The following is an 18,565-nucleotide window of genomic DNA, read 5'->3' as shown; positions in this document are numbered from 1 at the left end:
GTCCCTTTATGTTGCATTTCCCCGTTAGTTTGAGCGAGACTGACAGCGCAGTCTCAGCGGGCTTCATAAATGCATTATGAATAATTGAATTTGTGAAGCTCGAGATTGCAGATGGCACTCAAAAGCTGTCATTTGTCTTGACGTCTCAGATTGCTTTTACTCTTTAATGGGCACATTACCCATAAAAGCACAATTTACTGCATCTTATGGAACTTGTAAAGATGTGTTTTTGTTTTTTTTTAAATGACAAAGGTTAGTTTTGGATGATGTGAGCCACAGAACAATGTCTCCAGGTCTGCGTCAAGAGTTTTATTTTCTTATTTTAGTTTGTCTTAATTTGACTGCAGAGATTAATTGACCCTGTTTTTATACATTTGATGTCCTAAGTGGGGCATATCCTATCAGCAGCTGAGCTTTTCTCCATCTACTGTATATACTGTTACTTTTCATATAATGTATGAGAATATTATTAGTATAGCCCATTTAACAGTCGTCTCCAGAGAGGGAAAACGGGGTCAAGTGTTTAATGCAAGCTGTGTTTTAGTCGTGTTTGTCACACGAGTGTGTTCCAACAAACCTTGATACAATCAGAGAAGGGCACAGCGCTGATTATAAAGACTAAAACAATCTGTCTCTTGTGTGTATTATACCTCCGAAATCAGGCCAACCCTCTCACCAAGAGAAACTTTTTCAACAATTATTGAACAAAGTGTCAACACTTCTTTAACTGTACCAACAGACGCTTTTTAAGCATTCACACAAGCTTATGCTTGCTAAGTGAAAATTTGTTGAGTTGAGATTTTGAAACCTCGGTTGCGTTCAGGTTCTGTAGCTGTCAGACACTTGCTTGTTAAAGTAGTGCCGTTTCTTTTCACTTGAACTTCGCTTATTTGATTTAGTTTCAGGTCCTGCATGTTCCCTGCTCTTTGAAGAACTTTGAATCCACGGATTTCATGTAGATTTATTGAGGGCCTCTCCTTTATTACCGGGAACAGTGAAGTTAAACGCACGTCGAGTAAATGTCATTTCAAAGCCAAGTGGCTTCACTTCTGCTGCTTGAAGCACTTTTGAATGAGGCTAATGACACAGCACACCAAATAACACACCCCATTAGCAAATTTCAATCAACTGTTTAATGTTGTAGATAAAGAATCTCGATGTGGAAATCAAAATGGGAATAATGCAAAATTTCATTTTCTCAAAGGATTTTTTGTTGTTGTTGTTGACATTTGCATATACTAGTGTTGCAGTAACAATCCCATTTCAGAGAAGACCAACATGATTTAAGTAGAAAACAAAATGCATAAAATAACCTACTGATATATATATTAGAAAAACAAAACAGCAAACAGATTTTGGTCATTTGAATGGTTCTGACACCGATGCAAGGCTACTCTGTGTTAGTGTGCTCAGCCTCTTGAGCCCAACTTCAATCCTCGCGAGGCTGCAGAATAAACTGCCTTCTCTAAGCCAGTGAATTATTCATCTGATCGTTGACATACCAAATGTGTCAGGCAGCCATCATTCAATCCTGATTATCAATCACTTTTTACATGGGTCAGGAAGCAACCATCGGCAGGCACTTGAACCACTGAAGAGCAACGTCGTGCACATCACGCGCATGACGTAGCTGGTGCGCAGCTGAATGGGACAGTTCATGCAGTGCTGTCACGCAACTCCTCTTCATCCAACACAACCTCACTGCATCCGAGCTGGTAAAAGTGCTTCCTCTCACACAATCCTCTGTACCTGATAAGTTACAAAACACACGGACTTGGACCGATGACGGTTACAACAATGACAGTGAAGATGGAAGGCAGCGTTTAGCGAGATGCACTGACGAACACTGAACAGACGGATGCATTTCACAATCCTAATAACAGTCTGAATCAACACGAGGTGCTGAATTCAAATGGTCTTTCATCTGGATGTTTTTGGAGCTCTGAAGGTGTCACTGGCCTGAAGACGTTGGAAACAAAAGAAGAAGAAGAAGAAGAAGTGCATGGGACAAACAAAATAATAATTGCATCCGATATCTGTACAGACAGCAAGCTTGGCTTGAGGCACAAGTACAAACACACAGTACGTTATGTTTGTACATAGTACAGAAGCTCCATTCTGGCAGCTCGATTCAACACTGCACAGTCACGTTGTCTCCCTTGAAGAGGTTAAACTGAAGACAAAAGGCAAAAGGTCTTTCAGGCACTCTGTGCGGTAATGAAGAACCCACAACCCTGGATGAGCCTCTTTCTACCTACTGATTATCTCATTTGGATGCAAACAGATTAGAATATTCTTCATAAGTAAAATATATAGATATATAGCAATAAGAAAGGCCACAAATGATGCTGACGGGAGAAATCCCTCAAATCAATCAACAGCTTTCACTGCAAACAATCCATGACTCCAACGCTCACAGTCTGGACTGTGGACACTTATGTACAAAGAGAAGGTTTGCATGTGCTTTCTTATAGGTCTTAATTCATATCAGATTTGGCCTGCATGATAGGACTCTTCACATCGTCACTGCCTCTCGTATGTTCTTCATAACTTATTGTATGGGCTCCAGATTTCTATTTACAGACCAAAGGAAGAGCGAGGACGAGAAAAATAGAAAAATAAAGAGGTAACTTGACATTCTTCAATGTACGTTAGAAAGTTTAAATGGCTGATCACGTTATCCAAACTCATCATTCAGTAAAGTTATTGAGAAAACAGCTCAAAAGAAATTATGCAGCTACTGATATATGTTTTGTTTTTGTTTTTTTGTTTTTTTGCTATTCTGGTGATTTCAATTGATTGAGGTTACACAGCAAATCTCGACATTCTCTCGGTCACTCTCTTCCTTCTTCTCACTGATTCATAACCAACAAGGAACACTCTCATCAGTGTGTCCGTCTGACCGCCATCCCATCCCATCCCAGGCCAGACAGTTCATTGGTTCAAACACACACATTCATTTAGATCCATTTGAAAAACGGGGAGATTTTAGGGTGTTGGTATCATGATAGTTGACATTATTCAAGTACTCTTTGTTTGCAGCTCATAATAATCCTTCGCCAGCGGACGGAGAGAGAGACTGCCGCCACTCCTCCTGATCATCGTCGCTCGGCCGCTTCCGTCACTTTCCAAAGTTGCCGAAGTCGGCGAAGGCATCATGTTTGGGCTGCTGGACCATGGCAGGGTTCATCCCCATCCCCATAGCACCGGGCATCCCCATGGTCATACCTCCCTGTGGCATCCCCATGTTCATCCCCATGCCCATCATGCCCTGGTTGGGGGCCATGCCCATGCCTGCACCGGGGTGCATCATAGGAGGGGCAGGCGGTCTGACTGCTGAAGGTCCAAGATTCATACTGGAAAATCCCTGGGAGAGCATGTTGGCCGGCGCCTGGTTGCCTGAAAATAACACGACAAACTCGGTGAATAAAAGTAACGGGGTTTTAAGTCACAATTGACGGACAGGATGCTTTTAAAAGAAAACTTCTTTACAGGGTGGCTGCCATCTGTGTCTAATCTTCTAATCATCTCACCGTGTTGGAGGGTGTTGAGAGTGGGCTGGCTAGGCTTGGGGGGCTGCATGCCAGGACCCAGGAAGTCCAGGCTGATGTTAACCGCGTGATCTGACCAGGTGGATGGGAGGGCTGCTTTGGGTCCTACACCTTGAGAGGCCGCTCCCTGCTGCACAGCCTGCGGTTGTAGAGGACCCCCCATGTTCTGGAGGGGCTGGGGAAAGACGAGGCACACGTGCACAGACAGCGTTACGAGGGAGAGCGCATTCAAACCAAACTCTACAGATATATACAGTAAGACAAATAAAAGCCCAAACAGTGGAAAACACAATGAAAAGCTTTTTTGTTTTAAATCATAATTCAAGACCCCAAACCTTTAACCTGACCCACTTTACCCTGATACTGTCAGAAGAATCTGCTGGTGCCTCTTTCTGAACTCATTAAAAACATAAAGTAAGTCGCGTAAAAAGGGAGATGTAGGTGTCTTCTCAGTGAAACAAAGAATGCATTTTTTTTTTTTTTTTTAAGTAGGTCAACAATCTTTTAACATGGAAATACAGTCGACATATGCGAGCTTTTGTTGGCTTTTTAATGGTTTTGTAACTCAAATCTCATTCTTCTCATTCTGTGACGGTGACAGGAGGAGTGGGTGGTTAGCGGGTGGTCTCTGGGGGAGAGGAGCATCTGGTGAGGCCGCTGCGTGTTAACTCTCCACCATCATGCTCGTCCTCCCGTCTTTCAGTCGCGCAGGGTATGTCTCTCTCACACAGGAATACTGACTGATGTGGTCAACGAGCAGTGTAAACTGTGAGCAAGTGGATAAATGAGTCAAAACATTTGTAACTGACGTCAGTTATGTACTTTTTCACATCCGTTTGGCATTCGATTGCTGTTTCACGACTATTTCACGCTTCACACATAAGCATCAAGTTGACGTGCCCGAATATTCTGCATAGCATTTATCTATGAAGGCCGAGAGCAAGCAAGCGTGTGATTGGAAGAATAGAAACAAATTCAAATGTCTGCGACCGCGCTCATTTCTGTTGGCATTAACAACATCTCAAAAAGAAAATGGCAAGAAAATCCATATATATATAAACTTCACTCATTGCTTTGGTAAATACTGTTATTTGGGCGTAACATGTAAGCTTCAAACAGTGCAGAGAGGATTGATGTCTAAAGCCCCGAACCATGATGTGTGTTTTTTTTTTTACTAATAAATAATAAATAAACCATCTGGTACACAAACTGGTATATTTTCCACGGAGTTATATTCACTGGCTTGTCGTGGCTTTTTGGGTCACTATTGTCGTGATTGACAATATCAGTTAAGTCCATTCAAAATAATAATAATAATAATAATAATAATAATAAGCACTTTGAAAATCATGTTTGCATTGTAACTCACAATACACACAAATCTGGCAATACCTCATTTTTCTAGTTATAAACGGGCAAATTCAAATGAACCCGCTAATTATGATCATTTAGCAGGATCTCTACAATATAGTAAAAGCAACTCATAAGGTAAGATCATTTTTTTACATGAAGTCCTTTTAAATTATTTAAACTAAATTTTGTATTTTACATATACAGTTCAACTTATAACACATTTATCTGTGGCTTTAGAAAATGCATCAGTCAAACTGTGTCAGTGAACCCTGAAAGTGTTTGACTAATTATCAGCAGATATTTTGCTTCCACCTGTATGCTAGTTGTGCATGTATATCAATGAATTATTTAAAAAGGATGCGTGTGTGCATGAGTGCGATCATGCATACCTGTGATCTAGACTGTGGCAGGACTGTGCTGCTCATGCTCTGTGTGCTGCTCATGCTAAAGTTGAGGCTCTGAGAGGAGGTGAGGGACTGAGTCGGCCCCATCAGGTCAAACAGGTCTGCCGAGGCGGGACCCGAGCTAAGAGCTGAGACCGGGGCGGGGGCCGGGGCCGGGGCGGCGGCAGCACCTGCTGTCATCGTTCCAAAGAGGTCATTTCCACCGATGTCGACAGTCTGAGCAGATGCTGGCATCTGACCTCCAGGAAAGGCGTTCCAATTTCCAAAGTCTCCATTGGTGTTCGAGGCTGGTGCTGCTGCGACAAGAACGGTAGAAGAGACGCGTGAATGTCTGCAGTCAACATCCAAACACTGATATTTGTACTGAGCTGTGTAAATAATTGCACAAAAGGGCAACATTTGAACCTGTAAAAGCAACAAAGAATAAACAGCTGAATCTTCAGTGAGGCTGGTTTAACTCATCCAGTGACCACTAGTGCCACGTTTTAAATTTTCATTGAAGCAGCCCGGCTTGTTCTCTCAGTCTCTCTCAGCTTCCTCCGCCCCCACCGACGTCTTCCTCTGTCCCTGTCTCCTTGTCATCCATAACAGGAGTTGATGTGTGTCTGTTCTTATTATGCAGAACAGGTAGCAGGCTCCATATGGCCAGGGCTCCCTCCCAGCATCCCTCTGAATATTCTAGCAGTACGGCTGCAACAGGACAGCATACACATGCACACACTAACAAAAAAAAGCTCTTAAAACCAACCAGAAGCAGAGGACAGTCCAGCAGAAGCAGCAGACGAGGAGAAGTCAGCGAATCCTGCGATCAGGTCTGCATTGAGAAAGAACAGAAATAAACCCGTCAGTTTTAAACAAGTGAGCTCCAGGTGTCGTTCTGCCATAGTTAGCATTCCCTCAGTGTTAGAAGTGTGGGAGGGTGGGAGGGAGGGATGGGGGGGAGGGGGAGGCAGTGGATAGGTGGAGGAGACCAAACATCTGTTCAGCGCTCCCGCCCTCTCCGTTCACTGGGGACTCTTCCAAAAACATCTGGTGCACTTAGTTCCTATACATCAACTCCCTCCCTATGCTGTCCCCAAAATCTGAAGCTCGTATCAGCAGCTGGGCACCGTCACTTCCAGCAGAGTCCAGTATCTGCCTGTAGCCACTGTGGAGCTTCTTGTTTGTGATACTGTGACCCTGAACTAGAATATGCTATTCCTGGATTTACAGGTGTCTGGCACATTTGCAGCTCCTGGTAGGTCCATTTTCCCTTTTGACCAGAGACCAGTGGTTTCTCTCAGTATCCGGAGAAATGGAACTGATCCATCTTCTCATCTAATTCCTGGTGAGGCAGCTAACAAATGCGTCTCACTACATGTCAGGGTATTATTTCGAGTTAGTTCCATTATACCTGTAGCAGCAGGCTGACGAGGTGTTGTGTCCACCATCAGTAGGTCAGCTAGAGCAGTACTGGAGGGCTGAGGGGCTGCTGCTGCTGCTGCTGGCTGGGGCTGAAACAAAGAATCCATCAGGACACAGTTCAAACATAAGCAGACCCATATCAATAAAGTCTCATGTTATGTTCTATGCTCATCGTGGTCTTGGTACCTGTTTGGTGCTGGTATCCGGGCTCTTGTCTCCTATGTAGTGGGCTGCGGCCCCCAGGTCTACTTTCTTGGACGGTACTCCTCTCTTCCGGGTGGCTGTCGTCTCTGTTGCTTGGACAATGTGTACACTCTTGGTGGTAACAGTCTCCTCTTCATCTTTGAACTCTTTCCCCTGCTGGCCGTTGTGAGACGTGCGACCTCGGTCCTCCTCGTTGTCACTGCAGAGAAAATAACGTGTCGGGTAAGACGACAAGTTGTGTGAAGATACAGAAAGAATCTGATACTGAATCTATCAAGGTACACAAGTAAATCACTGTTCTTGAAATGTTGTTGTGTTGTTCTAGGTGATCATAAGAAGTGATGATGTAAGAAGCTTTAACCGATTCGGTAAAGTACATATAAGTTTAATATGAAGACACATAATATGGCAGCTCTCTCCTACCTGAATCGGTCAGGTGAATCGTCTCTTTCCTTCTTCCTAAATCTGCTGATAGTGTCGTCAATGGTGTTGCCGATTTTGTCGCTGATCTCCCCCAACTTTTCACTGAAGGGGAATGGCCCTTTATTCCTGTCCCAGTCGTCGTCCCACTTCCCCCGGCTGTCACCGGAGTCGTACCTGTCCCCCGCTAGCGAGGACAAATCAAATTAGGTGGACAAGGAGATAGAAACAAGATATATGGGGAATTAATATATGGGCATATAATACACAGTTGCTTGTTTTTAACATCACCTCATTGACAACACATTTACAAACAGGGCAGTCAGAATTGTGCAGGGATATGAACTTAAATACAAATCAGAAGTTTTTGTTAAATTAATTAACAGTGTGTTTATATTACTTGCTAAACTGAGGACTTACTGTAACTTCGGTATCCCATGCTGTCAGAGGAAACGCCAATGTATTTGTCTTTGTTCTTCTTTGCCTTTTTCCGCTCTTCCCTCAGCCTGTCATCGTCCTGAACAAAGTCCACCGTCTCTTTCACTTTCTGACGCACATTCACACCTTGGTCCTTCCCATTCTCATCTACGGACAGAGATTAGAAGACAGAAAAACTCAAATTCTTATCATTCATTAATTAGGAACTGTAATATATTGAACACACACTCATGCATACACAGGAGATAAAATACGAACATCTGGATACAGGGAACACTGAGTGTCCTTGCTTCTAAACAACACCATGAATACACACTTAGCTGGGAGGAGGGAAAGCAGCTTTAGGGTAGAGTGTGTGTGTGTGTGTGTGTGTGTGTGTGTGTGTGTGTGTGTGTGTGTGTGTGTGTGTGTGTGTGTGTGGTGTGTAAGGGTTTGTGGACTAAGCAGAGCTTAGAGCTTCCGACCTTTCATCACAGCTCACACTAAAGCTATTGTTAATAAACACTAAACATTATAATCCTGATGTGCAGAGAGACCTTCACCCAATCAAAGTAAAAATTTTAAAAGAAAGTTGTTCAGCAAGTCTGTTTAAAAGAGGGTGAAAAAAAAGACCAGAATGATTCCTTACCTACAAAGTGGTAGCTTTCTAATGATCTCAGGTCATACAGATGTTCTCTGGCACTGGTTACAACCCTCTCTGATCCATTCCTGATTAGATGGGCCAGCAGTAGCAAGGACTGAGGAAAAAACACAGTAACCATGTCAACCGTGTGTGTTGCCAGACTCCTATTATATACGTAGTGAAGACTTTGAAGGAATTTCTCCAATAAAGCCGATACTCATTGAACGAAGAGTTGTTGCCACGATAGTAGACAAAGCTTCAAATATGGATGTTGCTGCAAAGAAGCCACAGATTCTAAAAGGTGGAAGATCCACACATCTTCAACCCCGCAGCTGCTCTTGAGTTTTGGTATTGTGTAAAGGCCGGAAAAGTGTTTTTGCAGAACATTATGATGTCACAGGGAAGGTGACCTTGGACCTTTTGGACATACAATATCATCACCTCACTATTTCATCCTGTTAAGACGTTTGTTTGAAATTTTGTCATAATAAGTCAATGACTTCTATGGCCACAAACGTGTTTTGTGAGATGACCTTTGACGGCAAATTTCTAATGAGTTAATTCTAAAGGCAGAGTGAACGTGCCACATTTGAAGAAATTCCTTCAAAGCATTTCTGCCATATTGTGTTCATGACAACAGGACAGACAGACGGACAAATAACTTCATACTTCTGGTCACGGCTGAAAAGTGCCTAAGATTGTATTCTTAACTTGAATTTTGTTGGAGACAATCCAACCTGCTCAAGCTGTAATTTCTGTCCCACTGAGAGGAATATTTTTGTCTCTTAATTCAGAGCAAGTTAAACAACATGAGGCTTCTAAAGGTTGGGGTTTTTTTTGTGTGTGGAAAAAAAAACCTTGTTGTTTTATTAGCAGAACAAAAAACCTTTCCTTTAAAATGCATAACCTCACCAAATATTAAGGTTTGTTGCTGATACCTGATTCTTGTCTTTAAGTAAAGAGCAGGAATTTTGAAGTTAAAACCAAATTAGAAATAAATCCATGTTAATTTGAGGTCAGAAGCTTTAGACCTAATCAAAACTGTACTCAGCATTTTAAGCCTTCCAGCCTTGTATCACAATAGAGCATGTGTGTTTGTGGGATGTTGCAACAGTACTGTGGCAGACCTTGTAGACTCTCCTCCAGTTCTTCTTATTGTCCCTCAGCATGCGGGCCCACAGCATGTTCATCACTTCTGGGAACTGCTCATACATAAAGGTGGCTCTGTTTACAAAAACATTTCCCAAAAGGAAAAAAAAAAGAAAAGAGGGAGATTGTCTTTTTACTGGAAAAAGTTGTAATTTCCAATGTATGACAACTAACAACAGAGCTGGTTCTTCCTTTAACAGCCTTTGGCCTCACACTCTTGAACTGTGGAGCTCCACGGACAAACTCAAGTATTTCAGGATATACAGGTTCCTTTAAGTGTATCCACTGCAAACCAGGAACAGAAAGGATCAGGCTCATCAGAGCAATACAGGCTGAAACAATGATCTCTACTGATGTCACTATGTACCTCACTGCAAATTTGGGAGGTTCAGGTAACTTTCTTGTTTACGCTTTATTGCTGCTGTCAAAAACTGCAGGTAACGTGCATTCTGATGCAAGCTTTGTGGAAAAATACAGAAATAATCAACTATGAAGGAAAAGTTTTAAATTTATGTATAGTTCATTAAAAAAAAAATCCTCTGGTTTACAAACAAGTTAAAATAATCCAGTAACATTGGATATCAAGGTTTATCAAACTGTTAAGCTGACAGTTTACAAAATGTAAAGCAACACCAATTTTTTTTCGGTGAATCAAGCTGGTTTCTGGATCATTGTTGGATTTTTCGGTTAAATTGCTGCTATAGAACTGCCCAATTATTGTATGATTTGTGCTCTCAATTAAAAATATGTGCCCTTAAGTGCGCTTTACGAGGATTTCCCCAGGAAAACTGTACTTCAGAAATAGCACCGACATTCTCAGTGTTTTGTCGAGTTACTGTTTTACTTTTAGTATTAATTCACATTGAAACAATTATCACGTTAAATTTGAGTATCTGTTTAGTTTCTGTCTTTCTGTCTGTGGTCAGCTACATGTATATTTAAAATATCAATAACACAACTATTTAAAATGACCGTCTGTGGCCGAATACTGATATTGCAACCAGTTTTTGTAGCATTTTGAATGATGTAGCAGTCATGAGTTCAGCCAAAAGTAGAACAGTAGTTTCTGGCAATACTACCTGGGAAACAGGGACTTTTGTGGGAATGGCCCAAAACCTAAAATAGGTTTCTGTGGTCAAAATGGAGGCAGGTTTTCCAAGCTCAAAATTAATAATAATAATAATAATACAAAAAAAAGAAAAGGTTTCATTAAATGCAGCTGGTAACAGCTTTAATCTTTCAGTGGTTTGCTTTTAATCTACGAGTACCCTTGGTTCCTGTCAGAAGGACAGGTTGTAGAAACTTACCTGGAAATTTCAGTCATCAGCTGTCCTGATGGTCCCCAAGGGTCATCATTGGTGGCCTCTCTGACTTTAGACTCCACCTCTGAGTAGTTCATGACCACGTTGGTCCTATACAACAACAACAACAGCAACATGACCATTTTCATTGCACAAATCAATATTCTGCAAAGCATTTAGTATTTCAGTTCAAAATACGCAGCCTATTTAGACCAACAAAATGGAAAATAATTGATAAATAGTGCTCTCATGACAGCCACGCCCGCCCACTTGTCCTTTTAGAGGCTAAAAGGGCAACAGGGAGTGCTTGTGTGTGCACTCTGAACCTAAAGGCTTGTTAAATCCAAAGACAGGGTACGAAATAGGCAAATGCAAATCTGCATCAACATTAACCCATGAATGAAGCCCAAAATAAAACAGGATTGTACTATGTGTGAGCTTTTGCTTGCTGACATTCGGAGAAACTAAAAACTAAGTACGCAAGAAAAAAGGAACTTAAATGAGAAGAAAGCAACAAAACAAACAGTGGCTCTTTAATACTTTCAGACTAACCGAGAGCCTGTTTTCTAAACTGATAGGATTCTTTATTTCATAGGGTTTCATGGCAAAACACAAATCTTGCCAGAATCAGCAGCGATGTGTGTAACATGTACTCAATACGGCCTGCGCAGATATATTCAGAATTGTGATGATTACTCAACAAACTAAGAATCGAGCGTTGGCTTATTTCTGTTCTATCCGACTGCAAAAAAAAAAGTTTTGTACTTTCTTTTATTGGTCGACAATATGTGCTCATAAACGCCGTGACGACCAGTAAGACAGAAAATCAATACGCATCAAATGCCCAGTTTATACAGGTGTGCCATGATGTTGAGTAAAACAAGCGCTTTTACAAGGAAAGAATATTCTAGAAAAAAAAAAAAATTGCTGCATTGTTGTCTGTTTACATCAACTATTTTACATTATTTGGCAAGGACACCTTCTGTAGAAGAATTTTTCAATCCCAATTTCACTATTCTGAATTTGTGAATAGATATTTAATCAATAAGTTATCTATTTAGCAATAACTGGATATACTGGTTATCGCCGTCAGCTTTGTCTGCTGCACATGGAGCAGTGCATCAACTTCCAATGCTTTGTCCTAAAAGTAGGTGTAACATATAGCCAAGCCACTTTCCCTGGCCTCGGTACATGTTTATTTTTTCGTCTATTAGCTTACGTAAGAATGGCTTCCTAGAGAAATACAGAAGTATAATCAATATGCAAACAGGCATCTTATTTCAGATAATTAAGCAAGCCGTGTCACAGCTTAGGCCAAAGCATGCCGAGGAAAACAAGGAATTTGAAACTTGCACCGCCTCACCCCTCTCTCCTGCCACATCAGCAATAAAATGTAAAGGGCCTGAAAGAGCTGCATTGATTTGATGGTCGGGTTAACGGAGATACACCCTGTCTGTGGCTCGACAGGCAGGCTGTATAACTACGAGAAGCTGCAGGGTATGTTTACCACTCTGGCAACACAGCCTACTCGCTTTTGTAAAATTTGATCTATGCCAAGAAAAGTATTTGAATTATAACCATGCCAACTGATGAAAATCCGCTGGACAGTGATTCACAGGAACTTCAGGTCCAGACGGGTCCAAGATGGAGTTAAAACTCAAACTCAATTGTCATGGAAACAATCTTCATATAACACTCGGTTTAGCCCCAAGAGTTAATATAAGTTTTAGTTCGAGATTCATTTCGAGGTATTTAGTTTCGAGGAGCCTCAATTTTTTTTATGCTATCCTACTAACATATCTCCTGAGTTTCTCTAACTGTGTTAAGGATGCTGCTTAGTTGATACATTACAGCAAAACAAAAGAGGACATGATGTAGTGATGCAACATCTTATCTGCTCACAGAAGTGGCTGCTGTCCTAGATATCAACCAGATAAAACGGAAGTGACGATTCTCTCAGATTAGCCGTGCTAGTGCTTACAAATCATTCCCCTTGCAGTTTCTCATGAATCTAACTGCATTATATTTTTCATACAACTTATGTTGCGTCATTCCTTCTAAATTTTTGCATGCATTTCCTACCTTAGCAAAAAAAACACAGTGTAATTGCACAAGATTGTTGCATAATGCCACCTTCAGTGTCAGTGTAAACGACTCAAAGTTTGAAGCCACTTAATTCATTTTTTTTTTTTTAATCTATTTCACAAAAAGGTGACAGTTTCTGAATATCTCAAAACACCAGCTCTTTCATTACCCACAAATGCAGATACACCCAGAGACAAATGGCAATGGGAACTTCCTTTCCTATATTCAGAAGAAGAAGAAAAAAAAAAAAAAATCACACCTTTAATGTTTTCTCTCTTGGTCTGCCTCTGACTCTCTAACAAACAACCGATGTTACAAGAGGTCACACTTCAGGGAGACAAGTGCACGCACGGGATTGCAGTTTTGGGCAGACTTCAGAACAAGCGTTCGTCTGGGTTTGCAAACTTAGCCACTAAAACCTTTGAAGGGAGGAAAAACAAACAAAAAAAAAATTGTGCAATTTGCCAAACACAGCCCGACAGTGCAGGACAGCGTGCCGACATTTCGTCAGCAGCTGAAAGTCAACCGTCGTCTGAGACGGATCAAATGGTGCATCACAGCCGAGGTGTTGCCCAAGTTCAGTTCAAGCTGCTGGATCATTTCAGGTACTAAATTACCGCCCCGTGCAAGCTCGAACATCCACACCCATCAAACTATACAAAGACTCTCCAGAGGAGTACAACAGCCAAGGATTTAGTGTGCCTATGGTGCTTGCTTTTTTTCTTTTTATTACTTCCTGTACAGTTTTCCCAACACTTACATCATTATCAGTTAAAGTAAAAAAAACCTTTGGAGGGATAAACAGCAGCTGGTCACGTCTGGTTTAACTTTAAATCAACAAAGTCCTGCTCTTCACCCTCGCAGCTGGACATCCACCAACAAGTTGCAAAACACTGCAGACGGCTGGTCACCGATTAATAAATACTCTGCTGGATTATAATCCAGTGACGTGTTATAATGTGACGTGATAAACACGACTATTAACAGTGCGCGTTATGTAAAATAGGATTATCGTGTTGATACCTACGTCAGGAACTACTTCAATATATTAATGATTTTGTACTATTAAGATATAATATTGAGACTTTTTTGGAAACTTTGGAGTCGTTGTCATGTTTGTTAGCTGCGCTTGGGAAAAAAAGAAAAGAAAAGCAGGCTATGACGTACGAAAAGCACAACAGGTGAGTTGTCTGTGAAGGCCGATGTAAACCAGACATGTTGGGAACTTTTAAAGTTAGAAAGTCTTAAACATTCCCGGTTGATCGTTCAGCCGACGAGCTGTCAAACTAGCCGAGCTGGCTAGCTCAGCGAGCGAGCTACACAGGCTACGTAATTAGCTCGTTAGCTCGGTGCTGTCGGGAGACACGCTCGGTTTAATCCGTAACATTTGCAAACGGCCGTGAAAGACCGACCAGGGGACACAACTGGGACAAGGACGGGGACACTCGTAGCGAAGACAAACGGTGTTTTGTGTGTGTGTGTGTGTGTGTGTAAAAGTCAGCTAACTAACTCGCTAGTAGCATTTACGGGCTTGAGCTAACTTGTTGGAGCGACGTGACGTCAAAGTTTTGGGTACGTGTCTCTCTGAAACAGGTGAAGTCCAACAACAACCAGGTACTCCGACATACTCACGCTTTGTCAACCAACTCTCTGACCTTCCACATGTTCAGCATCTTGAGCTCTGCGGGAAGAAAGAAAAAAAAAAAAAAAAAAAAAAAAGTGGAGGGGGGGCTTTAATGCCTCGGCGACAACAACAACAAAAACAAACAAACAACAACCCAACAACAGCCCCTCAACTCTCCGGACGAACACCGACACCGATCCTTGAACTCGGGAAAGTGAAGTGTTGTTCACCTCTCAAGACAGGAGGCGCGCGCGCACCACCGGGCCGACCGGAAAGGTTGCTACGGGAAATGCCTCTGTGACGTCACCGACACCGCGGAAGCAGCATTGGAGTTGTAGTTTCTAATCCGTGTCTGTGGCCCTGTTTAAGTACGTTGACCTTTTTTTTTTTTTTTTTTTTTTTTTTTTTTTAATATCAAAACAACAGAGGAAACCAGCTGACTGAGGAATAATGATATTAAATTGTAATTCATTTTTTTCTTAGGACCCGCTGGGATCTCATCAATGACCTCTGGGGGGAGGGGGGGGGGTTGACTGAATTTAGACAACACGTAAGGTAAACTTTAATAATAAAAAAAATAAAAATAAAAGTGAAATATTCCCGAGACCCGATGACAAAATCTGCTGTAATAAAATTAATCCCGTGGACTCTGGTGGTGAAAACATAGTCGAGCAGCATTTAATGTATCTGTGGCCTACTTAGGCCAAGACAGCGAAAATGTGGTTTTGTATAGGCCAGGGGTGTCAAACATACGGCCCGCGGGCCGGATCCGGCCCGCCAGGGGGTCCAGCTCAGCTCGGCCCCCCGGATGACTTTGCTAAGTGTGAAAATTACAGAAAGACATAAATTCCATTTCTATGAGAATATGGAGGTTTATGAGTACAAACATTTTGAATTTTTTTTTTTTTTTTTTAATCGATCCAGTAATTGCTTCAAAAACAGCGTAAATGCGATTTCTGCTCCGGAGGCAGCAGCGCTCATTGCCACAGGCAGCAGCGCTTGCTGCTAGGGAATCTGCAGAGGAGAGCCCAGGCAGATGAACAGTGGGCTGATGTCTGAGTTTTTGGTCTTTATGTTTCTAGTTTATTCTAGAAAGACCTTAAAATAGGATTTATCATCCAAAAACCTTCACCAATGATTTAAACATAGAGAAATATTGTCGTTATGAATGCGTTATTATGCTATGAATTTACTGGTCTGGCCCACTTGAGGTGAAAGTGGGCAGTATGTGGCCCCTTAACTAAAATGAGTTTGACACCCCTGGTATAGGCCTTGACAGTAAACCAGCACCAGGTTTGTGAGCACATAGGTGACCATTTGCAGTAGGATTTCGGCCATTGTCTGATATGGTCTGTGTATGAGTGTAGTGTAAATGACAGCTGATCAGTAACAAGGCAATCCAGTAAAGAAATGCAAGAGACCTCGTGTTGAAATGGCAGTGACACAATATTTTATATCAGAGAGCACTGACAAAGTTTACGTTCCAAACTGCAACACTTCCTTAGAAAACAAACAAATGTTAGAGATCCTTAAATGTATCATGTCAGCTATTTTTGTTGATATTCCTATGTGCTTTAAAATGGAGTATCAGTGGCCATCATATGAAATACCACCATTACATTTTACTCTCAATTTATTATTTCATTCCAAGTGATATCCTACTTTGGCTTTCACCTCACACAGACTTTTGCACTGTTGTAAAACCTGTCCTTTTTGTCAAACTGTGTCCAGCTTCCCCAAAACTCTGGTCTACATCATAGTCAGCAGGTCGCCACCCTGTGTGTTCACCATCCCTCCTCATCTGGCATTCAGGCATGCTACAATGACCCGGTGATGCTGTGTGACAGGCCAGGCAGGGCACTGGCTGTTTGTGTCAATCCAGATCAATCACTCCCTCTTCTGGACGGACAACGTCATCAACGCGCTGAAAGGTCACAGGGTGTACTCAAGCCAGGCCTGATGTGGCGAGCGGGGAGGTCAGCGTTGCAAGTGAACACCCTTGACTGACTGACTGAGTGAGTGTCACCTTAAATATAGATGAATTGGTACTTCATGGTTAATTTTTGTAACAGATGAAGTGAATGATCGGCAGAAGTCATTTCATCCACCTTGAAACATTTCTTTGATTCTCCTGTGACTGGGCGTGTGCTAAAAGTATTAAGACTCTTTGTCGTATTGATTGATATTCCAGGGGGCAATATAACCCGTCAGATGCCCTACATTCGACAGGGTTTCTATTCTCTAATGATACATGTAAATACGGCCCATTGCTTACACTTCTATAGGAGGGCAGGAAGAAACAACACAATAGCCAAAATACAACCCATTTGAGAAAAAAACAACAAGAAACAGCACTTAACGGCCCAGAATGCACTGCACCCAAGGGAGCAACCTCAATTACTGTTACACGTCCGAAAAGGAGAAGTCTAGGAGAAGTGATTGCTGAGATGGAAATGGCTGTGTGTGTGTTTGTGCATGGGTGGATGTGTTTTTGTGTGTGTGTGTGGGTTGGAAGAGGATGGATAGAAAGGCACTCAGTAAAAAGATCTTTCACAAACACTTTGCTTCAGTGACGTTGACACGAGCTGTTGATTGACATGCACTTCTCGACAGAAACCAGAGCTATCAACCTATCTGCCACGCATTAGCAATGGCACGGTCCTCGGGGAGGGGCCTAAGTGGTAAATGATGTTGCTCAAGACACTCTCTGCCAACAACGTGTGTGTATTTGTGAGTGGGTGAGTGCTGAGGATGGCAAAGTATTCAATCAAAGCTTTGATTGAAAAACCCTTGTGTCCTTAAAGATCAGAATTCTACACTGATGTTTAGGATGAACATGTGTGTCGGAACGTTTGCGTGTTTTGTTTCAAATACAGTCCGGGGGAAGAAAAAGTGAACTGGCAGAAGGTTTAATTGTAGAAATCTGATCTCAAACAATATTCATGCAGTTAAATTATGCTGTCAAAGCCAGCTTGGGAGAGATTTAATTTTCAAAAAGAAAAAGGCAAAAACATTCTCCGTAAGAATTCATGTAGACCCACATTCTCTCTTTAGATTCGGAAAAAAAAAATGTCAGTCATTTCCTTGATATTTCATATTTTATAACTGCTCTGCATTCATCATCTTGCTCTTCGGTTGATCATCAATTTGGTCTACTGAGACCAAGTTGTCAGTAACAACTTTTCAGAAGCAGGAGATGAAATAGTGAAGATAAACATGATGTAGTGGTAACACAGGCAGCACTAGGGGGCACTCTGACTTCTCCGGTACTGGAGACTGCTGAGTGTTAAGCAGGGGTGAGTGTGTTCAGCATCTGTACATGTGTGTGTGTGTGTGTGTGTGTGTGTGTGTGTGTGTGTGTGTGTGTGTGTGTGTGTGTGTGTGTGTGTGTGCGTGTGTGTGTGTGTGTGTGTGTGTGCGTGTGTGTGTGTGTGTGTGTGTGTGTGTGTGTGTGTCCGCATGTGTGTGTGTGTGTCTGAGAGACCACAGGGAGTCAAAGATGTGTGTTTACATGGCTGAAGTTCCCATGACAAATGTGGTCAGAACATCATCTCGATTTGGGAATGTGCACACATAAAAAAGACGGCGCTGCTACAGCTCCGCTATTATTCTTTCTTTGCAAACATGTGCTTCCAATCTCCAAACACTCAGTGCTCTTTCTCTTTGCCGTTTTACAATGTCATTACAAAACAATGTTCTTTGTTTTGCACATTAGCTATGAATTAGCAAACCCGCCCATCTTTGTGCCCATGGAGGAGTTTGTGTGGAGTCACTCGCTGGGGCCCAGATTCCCTCCTGTCAGTACGAGGGTTCTTTCACTGCTGTTATATTTCAGGCTGTTATTGTTGGCCCTCTTGCAGCCCCGGTAAGATCTTTAGTCCTTTTCCCAAGCGATATAACCCCCACACACATCACACAGTATCTGACCCCTGTCCGTATGACACATGACAGGTCCACTGTGGTTGGTGTGTGTGTGTGTGTGTGTGTGTGTGTGTGTGTGTGTGTGTGTG

General features: G+C 42.1%; 1 protein-coding gene across 2 annotated transcripts; it reads right to left on the bottom strand.

Moving 5' to 3' along the window:
- Positions 1 to 1,115: 1,115 nt before the first annotated feature.
- clint1a (clathrin interactor 1a) lies at positions 1,116 to 14,807 on the bottom strand. 2 transcript variants are annotated; one of them, XM_069696884.1, is made up of 12 exons: positions 14,564 to 14,807; positions 10,853 to 10,957; positions 9,524 to 9,620; positions 8,403 to 8,511; positions 7,757 to 7,921; positions 7,340 to 7,523; positions 6,899 to 7,115; positions 6,702 to 6,801; positions 6,057 to 6,122; positions 5,294 to 5,604; positions 3,534 to 3,726; positions 1,116 to 3,399 (listed from the first exon to the last, which is right to left on the bottom strand). In XM_069696884.1, exons 1-12 carry the CDS (start codon positions 14,602 to 14,604, stop codon positions 3,122 to 3,124), a joined length of 1,866 nt encoding a protein of 621 aa, XP_069552985.1. In that variant the 5' UTR covers positions 14,605 to 14,807; the 3' UTR covers positions 1,116 to 3,121. The 2 variants fall into 2 exon arrangements, with proteins under 2 accessions (XP_069552985.1, XP_069552986.1); XM_069696885.1 differs by having other exon boundaries at positions 5,294 to 5,601.
- Between the last annotated feature and the right edge of the window lie 3,758 nt (positions 14,808 to 18,565).

Source organism: Brachyistius frenatus, unplaced genomic scaffold (assembly GCF_029030835.1).
Source record: "Brachyistius frenatus isolate BFR_SWC_R1_liver_20210118 unplaced genomic scaffold, ASM2903083v1 Contig_22, whole genome shotgun sequence".
In the NCBI taxonomy this organism is placed as follows: Eukaryota; Metazoa; Chordata; class Actinopteri; family Embiotocidae; genus Brachyistius; species Brachyistius frenatus.
Note: the sequence above shows the minus strand (reverse complement) of the source record. Positions and strands in the feature narration are given on the sequence as shown.